General features: G+C 38.0%; 1 protein-coding gene across 1 annotated transcript; it reads right to left on the bottom strand.

The window, feature by feature from the left end:
• Nucleotides 1-1219: 1219 nt before the first annotated feature.
• On the bottom strand, nt 1220-19928 carry LOC111217925 (integrin alpha-M-like). Its single transcript, XM_022739962.1, has 33 exons — nt 19852-19928; nt 18496-18613; nt 17941-18032; nt 17690-17772; nt 17445-17559; nt 17194-17324; nt 16944-17086; nt 15529-15679; nt 15191-15326; nt 15029-15102; nt 13749-13824; nt 13468-13556; nt 12935-12971; nt 12460-12602; nt 11705-11851; nt 11385-11582; nt 10987-11117; nt 10561-10718; nt 10316-10479; nt 8946-9062; nt 8672-8742; nt 8446-8587; nt 7086-7184; nt 6835-6914; nt 6626-6706; nt 6391-6466; nt 4849-4956; nt 4711-4749; nt 4492-4617; nt 4299-4412; nt 4135-4209; nt 3923-4033; nt 1220-3019 (listed from the first exon to the last, which is right to left on the bottom strand). Exons 1-33 carry the CDS (start codon nt 19898-19900, stop codon nt 2804-2806), a joined length of 3690 nt encoding a protein of 1229 aa, XP_022595683.1. The 5' UTR covers nt 19901-19928; the 3' UTR covers nt 1220-2803.
• Between the last annotated feature and the right edge of the window lie 862 nt (nt 19929-20790).

The raw sequence follows: 20790 nt of genomic DNA, 5'->3' as shown, positions 1-20790 counted from the left end.
ATCGTGATCCAATACCCTGTTTCTGCTCCACAAACTCCGCTTGTCGTCAGTAGCTGTTTTCAGACCTGCCTACATATCTTTTCCTGTTGGATTTGTTTGCCTTTTTGGACTGACTTCAAGTTGCAGCATCGAAAACCTGTGTTTGGCCATTGCCTCAATTCACCCTGCTCTGCTGGCATGTGTCAGGTCATCTTCCCTGTTTGCAAACATCTGAATCATTGCAAAAGCAAATACAATGCCCTAGTGCATCATATTATAAACTCATATTATTATTAGGTGTAGCCTATTTGATACAGTAGTGAATATTTTTAAAAAGTAAAAAATGAAAATCTATGATAAGAGTCTGCAGTCACACTAGCAGCAAGTGTGTAATACTGTATTTATTTTAGCATATTCATATCAACCCTTACTATTTATTATACACACAACAGAGCTAACATGTTTGAAAATAAAGAACTATCACATGTTTGTCTGTATCAGGACCAGAATTCCAGTCCAGGCCTTTCCCAGTAATGGACCAGCACCTGCCATTTCCTCTGAGCCTGGCCTCATCAATCATCAACAACCACATTACAGTAACACCTCAGAGTATTATCCCTGCACAGAACACATTTTGTCTGTACTGTGAACTTTTGCACATCCTGCTCAGCAGGAGTTTTGTCAACACTTTTGTACACAGTTTTTTTCATTATTTTTTGAATATGTGTATCTATGTAAATTTATCTTTTTGACTGTTGCAGTATTTTACCTTTTTATTGTTATTTCCTGTTAATATGTTTATTGTATACTGCACCAAACACCAAGCCAAATGTCTTGTAAGTAAAAACACACCTGGCAATAAACCTTATTCTCTAATTCTGCCCCCTATGGAGGAAGTGGATCAAGCAGCACGATCTTACACATTACACCTTTAAATGAAATGAAGGATTGTCTTTTAACATTAACTTTTGGGTTTTAGGCCCCGGGTTCAAAATAACTTAAAAGATCTCTTAATAGAGACTTCTCAGCAGAAGCATTATGGAAAATACAAACTGTACTAGGCCTATTACATATCATGATAATGTGTCTTAAATAAATTGCACTACCCTACACCTATGCACAATTGTAGGTAGAAAAGCTATTTTTCTGGGCAGGTTGTCGGTGAATATTTTTTAAAATTTGTTTCTTGCTAGTATACTGGCAGCTTGGGTGTCTTTCTTCATTAAAAACTGGCACAAAATATATGAACACAACATATTTTTTTTACTGGTAAAGAGCATAAAATATACAAAAAATTGAATGCACAATACTGAACAAACACCTAAAAACAAACACATAATACATAGGCTACACACACAAATAAAGGGAGGCCAAAAAATTGGTTGCAATCTCCCCTTTTCGAGTTACAGTGCTGAGTAACGGCCTGGACATTCTGATGTCACAGTGAAGTTGACCTTTGACCATTTGGATATAAAATGTCATCAATTTAGAATTTTATCCTAATAATGTATATATTTGTGTTAAATTGTGTGAATTAGTGAGTTATGCTCATAAAGACACTCTTTGTGAGATCAGTAATCAATATCAATCAATAAACAATTAATTTAACATACCACTGCATCAAATTAAAAAAACTTTTTAACAAACAGTCAGATATAATACAAGTAGAACTTGAACTGCTTCCTGAGTAAATACCTGTTCCAAAGACCAGTAATAGCTAAAAGTAATGTAATGTTACAGTAATTTATATCACAATGTAAATAATACATACTTCAGTAAAGAAGGCATGCTATGCTAAAAAAGAGTAGGAGATGCTAGTGAAGTGACAAGGATGTTGACAAACACAACCACTTGTGTTGAGGGGATCATGTGACCGAGCTGGATGTGACGCTTCCAGGATTGACAGCCTGGGTCTCAGCAGGGTTGAGGGAGAATTTTTCCCTTCAATGGGAGAACTTTTACATAACTTCTTTTCCTAATGTAGCCTGAGCATGTCTGTAAATTTAATATTAGAATTTGGCCAAAAATTCTTAACTCAGCTTTCTGTGGAGATTTTGTTCTCTTTGTTAACAGATGGAGTTTTCTCCGGTGTCATCACATGACCTACTATGGAGGCTATGGAACACCGGTAACATTATAACAGTTTATCATACACCGGGGGGGGGGGGGATTGAACTGTCTCTGTTGAAAGTCTCTGCGTCTGATGTGAAAGCTCCCCTTCATCCTTCTGGCCGACCACTGACTCCTGGTGGATGACCTTGATGACCGTGTTCGCAGACATCTGATGATTCTGTTGTTCACTCAGTCCCTTGTCCAAGGTCCTTACTGTTCAACTACAGTTATTGCATGTGATGTAATAAACCATGCCAGTTTTCTTTTCCAGAGGGGACCTTGTCTTTAGGACAACCAGTTATCACATATTTCAGTTATAACTTTTTTTTTTCCTGTTAAAGGTTATTTTGGGGAGTTTTTCCTTGTCCAGTTCGAAGGTGTAAGGACAGAGGCTGTCATACACGGTACAGATTGAGGTAAATTTGTGATTTGGGCTATATACTGAAAATAAAATTTGACTGCCACACTGGCACCTCCCCTTGTTTCCAGACTTTATGTTAAGCTAAGCTAACCGTCTCCAGGCTCCAGTAGACCGATATGACAGGGGTATCAATCTTCTTCTCATTTAACTCTCAGCAAGGAAGCGTATTTTCCCAAAATGATGAATGGTTCCTTTAGTGATGTTGCTCTCCGATAATGACCCTCTGTGCAGGCTGCATACTTCATTACTTCAGCATGTCTGCCTTCTTAAATTGTGGTAAATTTGTTTTGCTTACTCCAGTCCCTGGATTGGATTGCTGTCATATTCCTGATGATCATCAAGAAGCAGTTTTGCCTCTGGAGGTGGGTCAGATTTGCCTTCAGTCTCTGATTGGCTGATTAACCCGTTGGTGGGAGCAGGCGTGGGCTCAGTGGGGGTTTCAGCCACAAGATCTTGGTCCTCGTCTTCCAAACACATAGGAAACCTTTTCCTCTTGAAGCAACCCAACTTGTGACAGATACAAGAAAAATGATTAGACCAAATGCCAAAACCATCATTTAAATCTTTTTAATTCTGTTCAAGCAACAGCTGAATATGAACTTAAAAGTCTTTGGACTCTATTTTAACAGTCAAGCGCACATGGTCTAAAGTGCACTCAGGGCATGTCCATATCACGTTTGCTCTTTTAACGGCAGAAAAAACAGTCGCTGTGCCAGGCGCATGGTTCAAAATGGTTGTACTTAGACTATTTACTAATCATGTGAGTGTTTTGGGCGTAACATACAATAAACCAATCAGAGTGCCATCTCCCATTCTCTTTAAAAGCTTGCACCTTTTAAAGATTCCTCTTATTGGAAGGACCTTAAACCTATGGATCTTTTATATGGTGATCCACTTCCTGCTGGGGTCTATGCGCCTATTTCTAAGTCTATTTCTTCTTTTCACAATAAATTTCACTTTACTTTTCTCATACTCTCTTGTTCCTCTTATTGGTCTCTCCTGATTGAAATTTAGTCTTGGTGATAACGGGGAATCACTGAGTGTATGCACATTGGTTACCGCCTATGTAGGAGCAGATTACCCTCTTCATAATGCCCCCTTAAAATAACAGTGAAATACTGCAGCATTGACTTAAGACCAGGTTTTTGTTGGTCAGTTGCGCAATTACGCTTTCTGTTGCCACAAGATAGCAATACACCTGGCCACACCTCATTTTAAGACCAACACTCCCATGGGTGCTCAGCTCAACGTGGGCACTGGACGGAGTGACAACTGTGTCGGTCTGAAACTAGCAAAGACACTTGCTTTGTGCTTTGAGCTGGGTGTAAGACAGAGCCTTTTAAGTTGTATTTTATGTGTTAGGACTGTGGTTTGGTCTGAAACTGAAAAAATCTGGAAATCAACTCTCACCTTAAGCATGATTAATGTGATTATGAGCAGAAGAAACAATCCCACTCCAACTCCAGTGAGAATGATCAGCTGTAGATTTGGGGGAATTATGAACTCAACCCGAACTTCAGCCTGTTGGCAGAAAAACATAAGTTTTCAAAGCAGAAGCTGAGCTTAAAGAATGAGAATCTAAAATTTCTTGCAGTTTCAGTTGATGTGAAGACTGAATGTACCAATTTCATTGTAGGATCGTTGCTTCTCCATAAGCCAGTTTCATCAGACTTCTCCCGTGTAACACCGTCTTTATTCTGCGGTTAATGAATATGATAAATTACCATGATTATACTGAAAAACATTAAAAGCAGTATCTCGGAAGTAGTCAAACTTTTCAGCTTACCTCTTGTTTACGAGACTCCAGCACGTATCGTTGCTTGTCATATCTAACATGTACAAAGCTTTTAAATCTAACCTCTCCGCTGTCTCCAACATATTTTTTCAGCAAGAAAATGTTCTGCAAAGGAAATATGTGTCAGTTAATTATATATTCATCACTTTCAATGTTATATGTGGTATGCGTTGCAGCTACATACCTCTGCATACACTTTGAAATTCCTAAATTGTACTTCCCCTGACAGTGTAAACTCAGTGGTTGATTCTTTGTCCAGGATGAAAGTGTCACACATTATCATTTTGCAGTGTTTTTCTGGCGAGCAGTACTGTAACACAGCAACAGTTCATTTTTTAAAGACATTTGTACTTTCATGACATGTTACGCTAAAATACTGTTATACTGAATACTTTTCACTTACGTCAGATGTCATGTCGGTAATGTTGCATTGCGTTTTGTTCTTAAAAGTGAAAGAGTAATAGGCAGGCATTCAGAATTTGTAATTTTATACACAGCAGCAGTTTTTAAGTAAGTAGTGTTCTGGCAGTCGAAAAATTACCTCTTGGAAAGAGATGTGATAGTCCTTCAGTTCAAAGTTATATTCCAGTTTAGTTGGGAAGAACAGGGACACGGTGACAGGAAAAGCCTTCTGACCAGGATTAGATATCTGTGAAGGTGAGAGACAGTTTGTCCATTTTAAAGGAATAGTTTAGGAAATATTAACATTTAGGAAATACTCTTATTCAATTTCCTGCCAAGACAAACATGACTGTAAGGAAACAGCAGCTAGTCTGGCTCTGTCCAAATGTCACAAAATCCACCTTACAAGCACCTCTAAAGCTCAGTAAGTAACACTTTATGTCTTATTTCTTTAGTTCATATAAGCCCCCCATAAAAACATAGGATTTTGTGCCGCACACCGCCTGCCTACCACCAAGTTAGTGAAGACCTAGTGAACACAGTCAAGCTTTGAGCGACTACAGAGCAAGATAATTCACTGTGGAGTTGGTGAAGATCAAAAACAGAGCGAAAAGGAGAGGTGACATTGTAATTTAATGTAGGCTGTTGTAATAATAAAAGACATGAATGTTGGAGAGAGAGAGGGGATGACATGCAGACCCCATGGCTGCTGCGGTTAGGACTAAGCCTATGTGATGCACGCTCTACCAGGTGAGCCACTGGGTGCCCCAATGGGAACCCCTTTAAGTCATTTTTCAATGTGCAGGTTAGCCCATTAACCAGGAGACCACGGCCTGTTGTCTGCTGGCATGTATGGGTTGAAACCACATTATGGTTTTGAAGTCACAGTGAACTTTTTCTTTTTTAAACCACACCACAAGCTTTCTCTAACCTTAACCAAAGACTTTTTGTTGTCTAAACCAAAGACTGGACTATAGATGCAAACCAGTTCCTGGTGTGACAGTCATGTACTTCTACTTCCATTAATAAATGTAGTTTTTTTTTTTATTCAAAAAATACATTGCCTCAAAACATATCTGGTGTTGCAGTCCAGTTGTATAAAACATAATTTGTAAGAGACAGGGTTGAAAAGTAGCACCAAAGGGGCACCCACTGCGTTAAGAGGTGACGTTAAGGGGTCCTGACCAAATGTCCACATATGATAAGTTGGCAGTGAGGACGTGTTGGAACTAAAGTGTCATGAATGGAGAGGATTCAGACCCTGGAATTAAACTTTGTGCATTATAAGGAAAATTAAGACTAAGTCATATTATTTAGAACGAACACAAAGGAGAAGGAGCTCCCACTGTCAAACGACAGAGAATCAGTAATTAGTTTTTGGGTATGTATACACAGCTCACACACATTTCTGTCTGACTGATGGCCAGGTCACTGAAAATGAAACTACTCTGTCACTAGGGGCTTTTTGAAAAAAATAATGAGTCACTGAATGTGTCTTAATAGCTGCCATATCTAGTGAGAAAGTTGCTCGATTAGCAACACTGAATGTGTCAATGTTGCCCCAAAGTAGCTAAATAATCAATGAATACAGCTTTAAAATTACATCTAGTACCTAACGACTAGATCAATGATCATCACTAATCCTGATCTTTGCTTCTTCCATAAAAATGTATCGCCTCACCTTATATATAGTCTCCATTCTTTTAGGTGCATCATCTTCTGTTGTGAAATTCAAATAGGTGGTGGTGCCTTCTCTCCTGAAACACACAACACAACACAACACACTTCACAATATGAAGTCAGCTGTGGGGTAACTACTGACCGGATACAAAGTAGTAATAATAAATGTATTTAAAAATGACTGGACACAATAAACACAGTTACACAATGCTATTTATGTGACTCTTGATACTTACACTGTTATTGCCATTTTAATTTCAAGTTGCACTGGGACGCTTTTGGTCAGGGAATTGTTCTTGGTGCTGTTTGTATTATCACTGAGGATGCAAAAAGCATTTCTTGTGAATATTGAGAATGAAATATGTAATTATAATGAATATTTCAATAATACAGAGAAAATGTTTGGCTTTGTTCTGTGTGTTGGATTACATGAGAAGGCCTCTACCTTTGTCCAGTGATGGTCATGGAGACAGTTTCATTCCACTCATAGCCAGTCATGATGTAAAAAGACATTTTAAATGTTGCCTTCACAGAAAGAAAATACAATGATATTAGAATTTATTGAGCAGAAAATGTCTTCATGAGAGAAGCTGCCAAGTTAGCAAATGTCAAAGGTCGTGCAGTTGGTGACAGTTCAACATTCATGACATTTCACTTCTGTCTGGTGTGAGGGTGTCCAGGTGCAGTATGACTCACTGCAGATCTGCTGCGATACACAGGAAGGCTGACGCCACATATAGTTTTGTCAAGTACTCCTTCTAGATCGAGACAGCTGTGGAGCGTCGGTCTTGTGGCCTGTTTTTAAAGAAAAAACATGCACAAGTCAGGATGAGCTGAGACTCTCTAGAATAAGAGCTTTAAATTTACACTCAATACTTTGATGTTAACATGACCTTTGTTTTAATAAACTGTAGGTGAGTTAAAGTTTAAGCTTTCAGGCAGGTTTAAAGAAAAAGTGAGTTCTCAGCGTTTGCTAGTGTGAACACTTTTCCCTCTGACAACCCACACATCCTGTGTGGGTTTCAAATCCTCCAAAAGCTTTCTGTTCTCTTTCTGTTCTGGTGGAAAAGACATGTGAAAGAAAGCTTTGCCATGGTTATGCACATGACAAGTAATTTAATACATGTCAGAGTTTTTCTGACAGATGTTATAGTTATAATTCATTATTTGTGTCATGACTTTCAATAAATTAGGAGCCGAGCCCAGTATAAAAAGACTGAGTGATGAGTATGATTGTGGAGGTAAATAACTGTCAATCATGTAGAGGCAAATGAAAACATTTAGTGGTAAATCCAGATTTGCATAAAATAACTTGGTTGTTTTTGTATGAAACTGTCATATATAAGGGAAAACAACCAGACACAAAAATACAAAAACTCAAAAATCTAAAAATCACTGGCTGCCTCGGTGTAGTCTGCTTTCTGTCTTCATATAGAACAATGTAGTATTTACACTAAGTAGCCCCTTTATTACATACAACTAATTTAGATTATTAGATCATTATTATTAACTGGACCTCTTGACAACACCTGCATGCTTTCATGCATCTGGTTGCTGCCACATGATCGGTTGATTATTTGCCATAAGAAATCGTCCACCGATTCAGAACTGCCTACTAACGTACTGCCTACTACATACTCAATGAGCATACAGTATACTGCATGCTACCTACTAAAGGAACAAATTAATACGCAATTACCAAGCTGACTGTTCACACTGAAGTATACAGCCAGTATCCCAGAATGCAGATCATTCCTCTTACCAATCCTCCACCTCGTAGCCTTCCATCGTAGTTTTAGGAGCCGCAATGCATCATGGGGCAGTTGAGTACGTCCAGTATGCTCATGGCACATACTCAGAGATTCTTGATTATATAGTATACATCTGGGCATTTCTTGTGCACACGAAATTCACACACTGTGCAGCTGTAATGCACTACATGCTCATTTTGACATCACACTTATTATGAATAGTATATTAGTAGGCAGTTCTGAACACAGCCACTGAGTGTAGATCAGTGTTGGGACATGATAAAGAATTGTAATGTTTAAGTCACCTCTATAAGAATCATCCTGGAGAAGGAGAGGCCTGGAGGATAGTACACAGTGAGGCTGGTGTTGTACGAGTCATCACCATGATTGGACAGTTTCACAGTCACGTTGAAGTAGTTATCTTCTGATACCAATAATACTGGGGTCCTAAGAGAGACAGAGTACTTCTTACATTTGGTCATATCATGTTAATATTACAGCTGCTGTGCTGTGTTTGTCAGATATACATACGTGAAGTTGAAATCCACCTCAAGTTCAGCAATACAGGTGTCATTTTTTGCACATTGCTTTTCAAAGGGAACCTGTAAAAAGAGGAATTGCATATATAATAATTGCTGCATATTTGAAAATACAGAGCAAGGCTGAAAAATACACATTTTGTGACTGGGCAAGTTCAAATAGAACAGTGCTTTGAATGACCATTATTGGTCTCAGAGATGTTTTTTTTTTTTTTTTTTTTTCAAATTCAACTGCCTCAGCCTCCTGCTGTAGTCACTGTACGTACCTCAACAACATCCTGCGTTTTGCTGTCCACATTCAGGATGGCGTTCCCACTCTCACTGTCCACTTGAGAAAAGTTTAACTTGATGATGAGGGGTGATAATGTGTCTGTCACGCATTTCTACAAAAAAAAAAAAAAGAAAGTTTGGTTTCAACATTAAAAGGACTCAATAATGAATGAGTGTAGAGGGATTATGACCAGTATTACTGGTATTTATTTTGGTGAAAAAGCTGAATTACAAGATAAATTTCTTATATAGTTATTGCTACATGGGCAGGTCAGTTGGTGAGAATTTGAGCTCACTAAAACAAATGAACAAAAAAACTAAAATGAGGAAATAGAGTTAAAGCGTGCAGCATGTTCACACTGTTTAAGATTTTTTGCACAGGAAACATTTTGTTGTCTGAGAGCCAGTGCAGAGTTTCAAACAGGAATACAACAGCTCACACATATTGCCAGAAGCAGATGATTACTGTTTTCCAGTTGAAATCATGTTTTTGTACTTGTTAAAGATCTTATATTCTCTTTTTATATGCACAGTAGCATGCAAATGTATTTGTCATTACAATGATACAGTAACCTTTTGCAGTTAAATGCCACTGTTGAAATTAAAGTAGAATTTATATATATTTATGTGGTCTGGTTTTTTAATGTTGTAGTTCCATTTCTGTAGTTTTTTGGTTTGATTTTTTGAGATTCTGTTAAATTTGACTGTTTTACATGTGAAAAATAGTTGCTGATGAAGCTGGCAGTGAATTAATGAAGAGAGAAGTTTTAACTCATCAATGTTTTTTCAGGGAAATATGTGAATTGTACTCAATGTGCGGCTATGTGTTCAGCAAACTGGATGGTTTGCAGTAGTAGCTGTTGAATAATTTGTGGAAATAGTTTGGTGCGCACATCAGCACAGAGGTTTCTGTGGTTATGTTCAACAGTCTTGGTGCTTGTCACAAACACACTCATTTTTGCCACCAAGACTGCAGAGTGTTGCTCTACTGGGGTGCATGACAAGTCACCAAGATAACAAAGGAGGAAATAACCTCAGGGTTCAAAGTGAATTGTCATGAGAAAAATTGAACGCAATTTGGATGAGTCTGTAGTATAAAGCGCCCTTAGGTTACATGGCCAAAGCAGACATTTTGTTTCATAGCTCACAACTAATAAATCATTAGTTATATTGACCAAGAAAAGTTAATTATAGTTGACATGCTTTAGAAAACTCTCTTGGATTTAAAGTGTGCTGTGTTGGGTAATGGAAGAAATTTAGAAAAATAACTAGCTGAGGTATAGACACATGGATGATATTTACAGGTGATAGCTGCTTTGATACAAATAGTAAGAGTGTAAGTGTGAACATTGATTAATCTCAATACCGGCATGTAGATGGAACTGTTGAAACAAGTTTCTTTATCTGTCAGCAGACGAGTGTTAGTAAAATTCCTGGTTTTCTTTACAGTTTCGAAGAAACCTCGATATGTTTGTCTCATTGGATCCACATTGAGTGTGTATGAGATGTTCAGTCCTGAGTTCATTGCCCCTGCAAAGACATACAGCAGGATTAAAGTGTTTGCAGTGTTAGTAGCTGTTAATGAATCACATTATTGGTTCTGGTCCCCACCTGCTTTGCTCTTTGTTGTTTCTTTCATTTCAAAGCAGGTTGTTATGGTAACCATGAGTGCACTTTTATCTGTTTTGGCCACGCAGTCAAATTTCTCAGTGCTTATCTCCTTAGGCAGAAAAGACAGATGTGTCGTGACATGAAAGACGGGCCTGGACCTGAAAGACATTCATCAGAAAGATTAAAATGGATTATTAGACTCCTGATTTCTACAGGATGAGGGTGCACTAATGCAGGAAGGAAGGGTAAACAAGACACCAGTCTCCTTTGTTTGAGTAGAAGCCACTGTTAGTGAGTTTTATAGGAGATGGGCGATGGTTCTTTTCTTCAGTCAGACATCAATACCAGTCCTCCTTAGAAAAAACTGCACCCTGAGATATAGTCTGTTAGCAATTGTACAGAACATAATGTACACAGTATCCCTACCTTAAGACAACAGCCACGCCCTGAGATCCGATCGTAATATCTGGGAGTCCGTCTTCTCCAAGGTCGTTGACCCCATCAATGGCCTGTCCAAAGAATCTCAACCCAGGTTTTATTTTCTCTCCCATGATTCTCTAGAATAATAGATTTGACATCTGAAACAGTGCCTGATTCGCACTAACTGTATATAAGGTACTCATTAGAGAGGTGGTGGAGACAAATGCTGCGTGTTTACTGTTATTGTGGCAGATGCTCAGTGTGAGACACATAAAGGTTTTTGAAGGTAAATACTGAAATCATTGAAAAATATCCAGTAGAAATGACATTTTTCACCTGTCTGCAGCATGGTCACCATTTCCACAACAAAAATGATATAACATATCAGGTTTTGTCTGCCTCACCTGGCTGAAAGTGCTGCGTATCCCTTTGTGTCTGTTTCCAAGGTAGATGTACACAGCCCCCCTGTTGTCGTCCTCAAGGGGGGCTCCGACAGCAACGTCCCGGAGTCCATCTCCATTCAGGTCTGCGAGGCTGGAGATTGTGGTACCAAATCTACCCATGGATGACACTGTTACATTCAGTTCGCTTCTCAGTTGCATCTGTGAGAAATGAGAACATAAGGTAATTGATTAAGAAAACAAAAGCATTCATTTTCTCTCAGTAACCTCATGAAAGCTTAAATAGCGTCACACTGAATCTGAGGCTTTATGGCAGCCCCCACCTCATCAGTCAGTGTGTAGACGTAGATCTGGCCTTCTCTGCTCTCCTGAGGCTGGTAAAACAGTGGAGCTCCCACCAGCAGGAAGTCAGTGTTACCGTCTGAGTCGATATCTACTGAGCACAGCTCTGCACCAAAGTATGAACCAATCTGAAAATGTGAAGACAAGGAGGATTTACATTATCTAAATTGAAAAAAATGCACTCTCTAAACCATTTTTGAAAAACCTACATGGCTTCAGGTAAAGTTAAGGCAAGTAAAACCAGATGTCAGTGCAAGGAAGTTATCTGGTTTCCTCTCTGCAACCACTGAAATGATGTACCTTTTTTATAAAGGTGCAACATGCAGCATTCTGCATCTCTAGATACAAAATAAATGTAATACAGCACATTTGATCAAAGAAATCTGCTTGATTACTTCAAGACAAAACTATAATCAGGGCACAGCTGACTGTTACAAGAACCTGGTTAATTAGCTTTCTGAGTGACTTTACAGCAGATGTAAACGTGAGGGGTTCTAGCAATGTTATCTCAAAGGTGAAAGTAAGCCTGCATCTTGGACAGGCTCCTGTTCTTCAAGTAGCAACCAGTTCTACTAGAAATGTCCTAACAATGATTGACACCGGCTCTAATAATAAAAAGGTGTTTGTGAACTTTTTGAGTTGAGGTTTAAACATGCTAAACATAACACCTTCATTTCTGACTAGAATATATATCATAAATCAGATTCTGAAAAACATCCTCAAGACAGTTACCAACCTGTTCTCCATCTAGTGCTTGGGCTGCAGTCCAGTCCTTGCCCTCGTGTTTGAAAAGTACGACCCGTCCTACGTGCTCAAATCTTGGTGCACCCGAGAAGTACAGAGGAACGTCATTCTTCCGTCCAACAGATACCGAGTATCCTGCAACAGTGACAGTCACATATGACATAATCTGCTAAATGTTCACTCACACCAAAGGGGTTATACTGCAGTGATGGAAGCATATAGTTTAAGTACAGATATAAAATTATGCTTTTTAAAAAAGCCTAATGCCATTGTGTCTTATCAAGATACCCATTTACTTAGAGTTTATAAGACTATGCATATTTGCTACATTTACAACACAATGCTATTTTTTCCATCATTTAGATTGGAAACTGATACAGGTTATTTACCTATGCATATCTCACATCAAATGAAAAAATCATTTTAATAAAGGAGCAGGTAATCTGTAATGAGAGAAATAAGTTTACCCATATAGGAGTCATTCTTCATGCTTGCATCAAGGATCTGTTAACAGAAATACACAAGTCTGGTGAGAGCACAGACAAGAGTGGTGCTACCAACAGTAGTTATGTAGGGAGTTAAGACATCAATTGCCCAGTCTGACTTGCTGCAGTCAGAGTGCAGTTTGATTGATTTGACACAAACACACACATAAATAGAGCACCCCAACACTCTACACGCTCAAGGGGCTTTACTCACCTTAGGCTGGATTGATGGGGTATTTGGGTTTAGTTTCTTAAGGTGGATACCATAAAGATTTACCTGTTTTGAGTTAACTGATTAAGGCTCTACTAATAACTACATAACCTGTAAAACATGAAGTCTCTTTACAGCAGATGTAAACGTGAAGGGTTCTAGCGATGTTATGTCAAAAAGTAAAAGTAAACAGACTCCTGTCCTTCAACAACTAGTTGCTAATTTTGCCTCTAATTGTGGCATAACAAGAAGGGTTTTGTTAATTAGCAGTGGCAGATTGAGGTTTCTCAAGACAGTTACCAACCTGGTTTTCATTTAGTCTTGTGTATGCAGACAAATCCTCTTTGCGTTTAGATATTGTGTTGCTTCGCCTGGAATAAGATCCTCTTCCAACTGAGAAGTACAGGGGAGCATAAGGAGTTATTAAGACCATGCATTTATTTGCTACATTACAATACAATGCTATTTTTATCATCATTTAGTTTGTAAACTGACACAGGTTATTTACCTATGCATATCTCAAAACAAATAAAAAAATAATTTCAATAAAGGGGCAGATAATTTGTAAGAGAGAAATGAGTTTACCAGTGTGTTTATTTTTGACCTCTTGCAGAGAGCCTCGCCAGCTGTTTGATCCCACTGAACCCAGGATCAAGATATCCTGTTAACAGAAATACACAAGTCTGGTGAGAGCACAGGCAAGAGTGGTGCTACCAACGGTAGTTGTATTGGGAGTTAACAGATCAGCGGCCCAGTCTGACTTGCAGCAGTCAGACTCTGATTGATTGATTTGACACAAACACACACAAAAACAAGACCACATAAACTCGTCCAACAAGCACCTTTGTTGCCAATCAAATATACTGTGTGCTTAGGGAATAAAACAGTGTTGAAATCTTGAATAATATGATTGTGTACAGCAGACTCTCAACACCACAGCTGGGTTGTAAAGGGTGCCACACCTTTGGAAAATTCATCATGTCTACTCTGCTATTTGAATCTAATCTTCTCCAATTTTAAGAAGAAGAGTATTTCTTTGATCCAATGTTTAAAAGGAGTGGACTGTGTCAAGTTAAGCAGAATTACAGTGCAAGTATCAGACTTCAAAGCAACCCAGTGTCATAACTTGTCCTCAGTGTATCTATGAGTCCAGTATGCCATAGCTCTCAAGTTACTTGCCCAATTGTAAAATTGGATGTGTGGGCGGACCACTGACCTATTGACCCTGGATTCGGCAAAAAATGCCTGAAAACTACAGGGAGGTTTTTTGAGACTGCTGTAAAAAAACAAGCCCATAGGTCATCTGTGCAACAAGTCTCCAAGTCTTATGTCAGAAAGACAAACAACACAGTCAGTCATAGTTATGCTTAGTTGTTAGGCGACATGTAGCAGCTCCAGTAATTATGAGCAAAGGCAAAGGTGTGGTGATGTAAAAGTGCAACAAAGTCTACCTTGGGAGGAGTTTTGGGGTGGATGGATGGGTCATCAAAATATAGCAATATGACAAAGGCAAGCGAGATTAAATGTGAAACCAGCAGTTTATATTGTAACCTTGATATCAAAGATTAGATCTAATTTTAAGGAAGCACTTATTTTAACCCAAATCACTATCTTTTCATAAACCAAACAAGCTGTGAAGTAATGATCCAACAAGGTCCACCACGTTACCTGACTTAACTCATATTTTGTGAAGCTGTTGTTAGTCTGTATTTTATGAACATGATCAAATACCTTTTTGTCTTAAGATACTTTTTATCTGCACTTGTATGTATGTAATAGTTAGACAGCGCTGTGAGGATTTACTCTAGTCATTATGGGTTAAAGATGTAGATTTCGAATGTGTCCAAATTTTTGACTTTACTCACATTATAGAAGACGGCACTGAATCCACTCTGAGACATTTCACCAGTTATGTCTCCTGCCCGAGCCGCACTGGAGCCTAAATATGAGACAAAACTAGTTCATGTTTTCTCAGGATTTTTGTAACAACATTCTCAAACAAAGAGCAGAAAATAATTAAACATCACCTTCCATTTTAAAGATCCTTTTCTGAAAGTTTTCCAGTATTCCCTTGAGTCCGTTGTAGTTCTCGATTTTGAAGGCATATTTTTCTGTCGGTTGTGAAGCAATGGCCTCAAATTTATCCAACTTAGCAGCTTTGACCTGAAACCAGAATGCTCCTTGAAATTAGTACAACAACAACAACAACAACAACACAGTTTTGCACAATATTCAACCCAAAACTGGAATAAATAAAAGTTTCACAATTTAAGGCTGAGCTTGATGATTAACTGGATTAATTTTGTAATCAACAAATTTTATCCATTGGGTAAATAACTATGAGACATATTACATGACAGCTTACCCCAATGACAAAGCGAATGATGTTTTTATCATCATATCTTTTGATTATCCCGTTTCTGTCAACATCACTGGGATCTCCATCTGTGATTAGAACCAGAACCTTCTTTGCATCACGAGAGGCGCCTGACTGTGGGTTTTCCAAGATAGCATCCCTGAAACAAATGTAAATGTAGCATTTGTATTGCTCAAAATAAACAGAACTCCATGACATTTGTTGCCTTTATTTCGATAGCGACAGTGAGAGAGAGACAGGACATGCAGCAAAAGGCCACGGTTCGAAGTGGAACCCAGGCTACAGTAGTTAGGACTTAGCTTCCATTTCACCATGTGAGCCACTGGGGCGCCGTTTTTATTTTTAACATTATTTATGAAACAACTTGTTCAAGACATTATACTGTATGAGTAATTACGGAAGCTGAGTAAGACCATACTCGCATATATTTTTTTATCCCGTTCAGATCTCAAGATATCAAAGCTCAACAAGATGTTATCAGGGGAAGACGATTTATGACTAAGTCGCGAGTAACAACCAGTCCTCCAACCTGAACAACCATATAGGTCATTTTTTTCAACCCTCAGATACGACTCATGGCAGTGTCTCCTGAAATAACGCCCTACGGCAGCAGGCGTACCGGATCTCGGTTGTCATGATTACAATACTAAACACAGGACTGTACCGACAGCGGCGGACCTGCCATTGTCGCCATGGTTACTAACGATCATGGCTTGGTAAGGTTTAGGCACAAAAAATACTGTTTAGGAAAAGATAAAGATTTTGGTTAAAGATAAGTATGCCTACTTCACAATATTATACGGCCTTTGTTGTCATGGTTACAACAGCTACTTTCACATGAGAATCGAACTCTGTTCTCCTGTGACATATTCCGGTGTTTTATTAACAAACCCATCCACCCCAACCTCCTCAGAACACGAACTTTGTCTCTCTTTGAACTACATCACCGCACTTTTCCCTTTGCGCTTGTCATAATTACTATGGCCACTAGATGTCACCTAAAACAACAAAACGTAACTATAGGTATAATAAGCAAACGACAAACGACGTATGGGCTCGTCTTTGACTAGTTTTTAACTCCTTAGCTGACGAGGACTGATCTGAAAATGATCTTGTATGAAAAGACTAATGTAATTTCTGCCCTTGATTGAAATATTTTCTGATGTGTTCGACAATGCATAGTCCTGACATTTTCAGTTTATAGCACTAGGCGTTGCTGTCTGTATACTGGCATGGCACATCTGATCTCTGATTAACAAAATGAGAAAACAAGCTTTGTTATCTCAAGACAACGGGAGAATTATCTCGTTATCTCAGGATAACGAGCTTTGTTATCTTGGGATAAAATAATATTTGCGACTATAGCCTTTCTCGGCTTCCGTATGCAATGAAAGTGAACTTACAACACAAATTTGAGGGCTCTGTGAGTGTTGGTGAGACTCTTCATGTGGGGCTCTTTCATAAGTTTATCAAGAGCTGTACCAGCTTGATAGTCATTGAAGTCAAAAACCTTCCTGTAATCTGAGGAGAACTGAACTGCTGCAAACTGGAAAAAAACAGATGACATAATACATTATTTATTTAACATTATATATAGATATAATTCAACACATAAATGCTATGAATGCTTTCATGTTGCAGTAATGCAGTGACCTTGATTGATGAGTTCTTAAGGCTGTCCATTATATCCACTATGAAATCTTTATTTTTTGTGAATTCCTCTTCAGTCATACTCCCTGATCCATCAAACAGAAAGATGAGGTCCACTGTCTTTTTTGTGCATTCTGAAAAAAAACATTTGGAGTGAAGATTTGAATAGAAAATGTTGTCAGGACAAAAACATGATGAGAAGAAGAACATTATGACCACAGAGATGAAGTTTACTCTCTTTAAATGTCTTTTACCTTGGTAGCCAGGTGTGAAAAAGGAGATTGCCTGAAGATTATCTGTGATCTTGAAACACACACTGTTCAGATAGGAGTTCTCATTACATTCATGGGCTACACTTGGGCTGCAAACCTACATCAGAACATAAGAGGCAAAAGAAACTTGATTCAACATATTGATTTTCTTTGCTCAGAATTTTCAACAAATATCACAGAGAATGTATATTTTGGATTTCAACAAACTTATTAAGCTTTTTTCTTACAGTGAATTGGGAGTGTTTGGAGTCTGCAGCTATCGACAGGCCAAGGTGCTTGACTGGTATTGTTTTATTTTCCAGATTAATATCTGCAACAGTAGAGCTTTTGATTAGTACTAAATAAAATACACAAAGCATTTCAGCTACATAGTGAAATGTTTATATTGCATTTTGCTGTATTGCTGGAAACGATACTTCTTTTTTTTAATGGTGTGATTAATTGCATGACATTGACTTCAAAAGCTGTATTTATATACCTTTACGATTGAAGCACTGGGGGGTTTGGCTTTTCTCAGGTTTGCATATTCCCCCAGATCCATTTAGCTGCAGAGGTGCAGTGACAATTATCCTGTGGATGACATCAATAACCATTAACCATTTAAGGTCAGTCAGGTTGACATGAGCAGCACTGTTTTAAAAGAAAATGCCTTCTCTGTGGGCGTCAAGTGATGTGATGGCACAGGAAGATAAGTCACAGGAAGCAATAATAGCAAAATTCGAAGTGTCAAACCACAATGTGTTAAGGTTCTTCACATGAAGTGAAGTAAACCAGAATCATCTTCAATTTATGTCATTACACTGTAAAACGGACAAGTTGATCTAACTGAAAAAAGCTAGGAAACCTATTGCCTTGAAAAAAATAGGTAAATATAACTATAAGTTTTAAATTATGTTGACTTCATATCACCTCAAAGGTTTTCCAACCTAAAAAATGGCAACTAAACTTAACTTGTTCTTTTTATATAAGGATTTTGACAATAAGAGCAATAATAAATATCAACTGAACCACCAGGTTGCAAATGCAGACTTACCCTTTGTTTGTGCCAGATACATATTGAAGCACTTTGTATCCAAAGAAATCTTCTTGTTTACCAGTATAGACATCAGTATTTGTCGTATCAATGTTGAAAGCCAAGGAAACATGGATGGCTGCATTTTGAAAAAAATGACACACTTTAATCTAAATAGGTGGAATCTCATTTTAAATTAATATTAATAAAAAATTAGAATTTCAGAAGATAACTAATAACTACTGTTTTAGAAATAATGTGATATTTAAAAGCACTGCCGAGCATTAAGCAATACACTTGATAATAAAGAATGCATTGATTTACTAGATATTGTTTCTGTACAACTTACTTTCCACATTTAATAAGCATGTCCACTGGGTGGCAGGTTAGGCCCAAATCAACCCCAGTCAACACCAGAATATAGTCCATGAGAAGTTCTGATTTTACTTAGCTGAAACATTACTACATATAGTGACACACAAAGGGGTCACAACAATTTTCTATCTCTCCACTGATACAGTATTCTTCTCTTATAACACTGTCAGTTTTACATTGGACAGTTTTTGAAAATGGATCAAAATTGATACAGCAGGTACGGAGGTGCCATTTTTTTTGTTTCACATATTCTTGTTCCTTGTAAAAACCTTACCGACATTAGCCACAATGCAACTTGACTGCTGATAGTTCAGCTGACCCTGAGCTGCTACACAGAGCAAAGGGGGTCTGGTAGGTTCCCTTCTTTGTAACTCCACACCCTGACATCATTTTTATTTTCAAACGCAAATTTTGAAAGCATCTTCTTCTACATGAATATTAATGTTGTTCCATGCTGAATGTGAAAATAGGCAACAAATGAAATGATGAATAAAATGAAATGAAAATTAAATGGAAAATAAAATGATTAATTATTACTGTGAAAAAATGTTTTGTCCTGACTGATGTGGATAATCTGCAAACCTTTCATTTCCTTTTGGCTCCATTTCCTCTATACAGAGTCTCAATGAAGACTGTTAGAATTCATGTATTAAGAGACTGCAAACCTGCTGATTCTAATTGTGCTTTGCATGCTTAGAATAGATTTCCTTATTGTCTGCACCATTTCTTTACACAAAACAAAGAGTTGAGGCATAGAAAATATAATAAAATAATTAAATATCATCAAATTTGTAAAACAGTGAATATGCAAGTAAAAAAGTCAACTCATAAGGTTTCACGACTTTACAAAAAAATGTATCTGTTTGCTGTAACATCTCTCAAAGGTCTCAAGCCTGAAATTCACTCATGTACTTCCCCACACAAATATATAGCAACCCTATCTCTCCTTATGTGGAGGAAAACTGTGTCAAACTGTAATTGTAGTAAAATTTTAGATCTTACCAAAAGCCACCATGTAAGTGAGCAGGAAAAGGTGACGCTGCCCCTGCATCCTTCACATCACCCCTCTCAACCTTTTCAGGCAAACAGAGCTGCGGGTTTTTTCTTGAGACATATGAATGTGCAATACTTCCTGTGCCTTAAATGAGGGCGTTTCCGTAACAGGTGGTTGTGACACTGCTGCTCTCAGAGCTAATTTCTCTTGAAAATGTTTTTTCTTCCCTCGTGCTTCCTCTTTTTGTAATTGATTCCTTAATCCTCAATGTTTCTTTTTTCCCATTGCTGGTACTGATTGGTGTTGTTTGCTAGTATTGTGTATGGTAGCCAACAAGGGCAAACATGCTGCAATCACTTCTGATAGGAGAAACGAGCTGCAAATTCATAAACGATGCAGATTCAAAAACACATACGAAAATACAAAACGAATACAACAACAGCAATGTGCTGCAAATGAAAACACGTGCTGCGGGAAGCCAGAACAAAGACATTAACAGCAAACTGTCTGCTGTAAATAAAACCAAAGGTACTCTATACAGAAGATAAGGCATTACAGACAGCACCAATGGTATAAAATGGGATACACTTCCTGTCTCCTAAGTGGGAGTGGTCGTGATTGCTTGTTCATGTCAAAACATAACAACACAATACAACACTATATACAGTATGACTTTGCAGCAAACTAATTTTTATCTGCTATCTTAATATCTGATCATAAAACCAAAAAAAACCCTCCAAAAACCGTTAAATGATAATAATAACAATAGTATTATTAAGCAAAGAAATACAAGTTTTATTTCAGTTTAAACTTTTAATGCATGGTTTCACTTCTAAGTCCCTCTAAACTTCTGTGGTTGGAAAGCAACGTTGGCAGTTCTGCAGCTGTGAAACCAGAACCGACAAAGAGAAGAGGTCTGTTTTACCAGATCTCGAGAGTGTGTTACT

Source organism: Seriola dumerili, unplaced genomic scaffold (genome assembly GCF_002260705.1).
Source record: "Seriola dumerili isolate Sdu_G_001 unplaced genomic scaffold, Sdu_1.0 BDQW01000050.1, whole genome shotgun sequence".
Classification (NCBI taxonomy): Eukaryota; Metazoa; Chordata; class Actinopteri; order Carangiformes; family Carangidae; genus Seriola; species Seriola dumerili.
The sequence above is the reverse complement of the archived record's forward strand: the minus strand, read 5'-3'. Positions and strand labels throughout refer to the sequence as shown.

Bases quoted from the DNA above. Each gene is read 5' to 3' on its own strand.
- LOC111217925 (XM_022739962.1), bottom strand. From the start codon at position 19,900: ATGCAGGGGCAGCGTCACCTTTTCCTGCTCACTTACATGGTGGCTTTT. The intron at 11,852-12,459 runs GTTGGTAACTGT...TCACATTTTCAG, and splicing joins AAGCACTAGATGGAGAACAG to ATTGGTTCATACTTTGGTGC. The intron at 11,118-11,384 runs GTGAGGCAGACA...CTATTATTCTAG, and splicing joins TACGCAGCACTTTCAGCCAG to AGAATCATGGGAGAGAAAAT.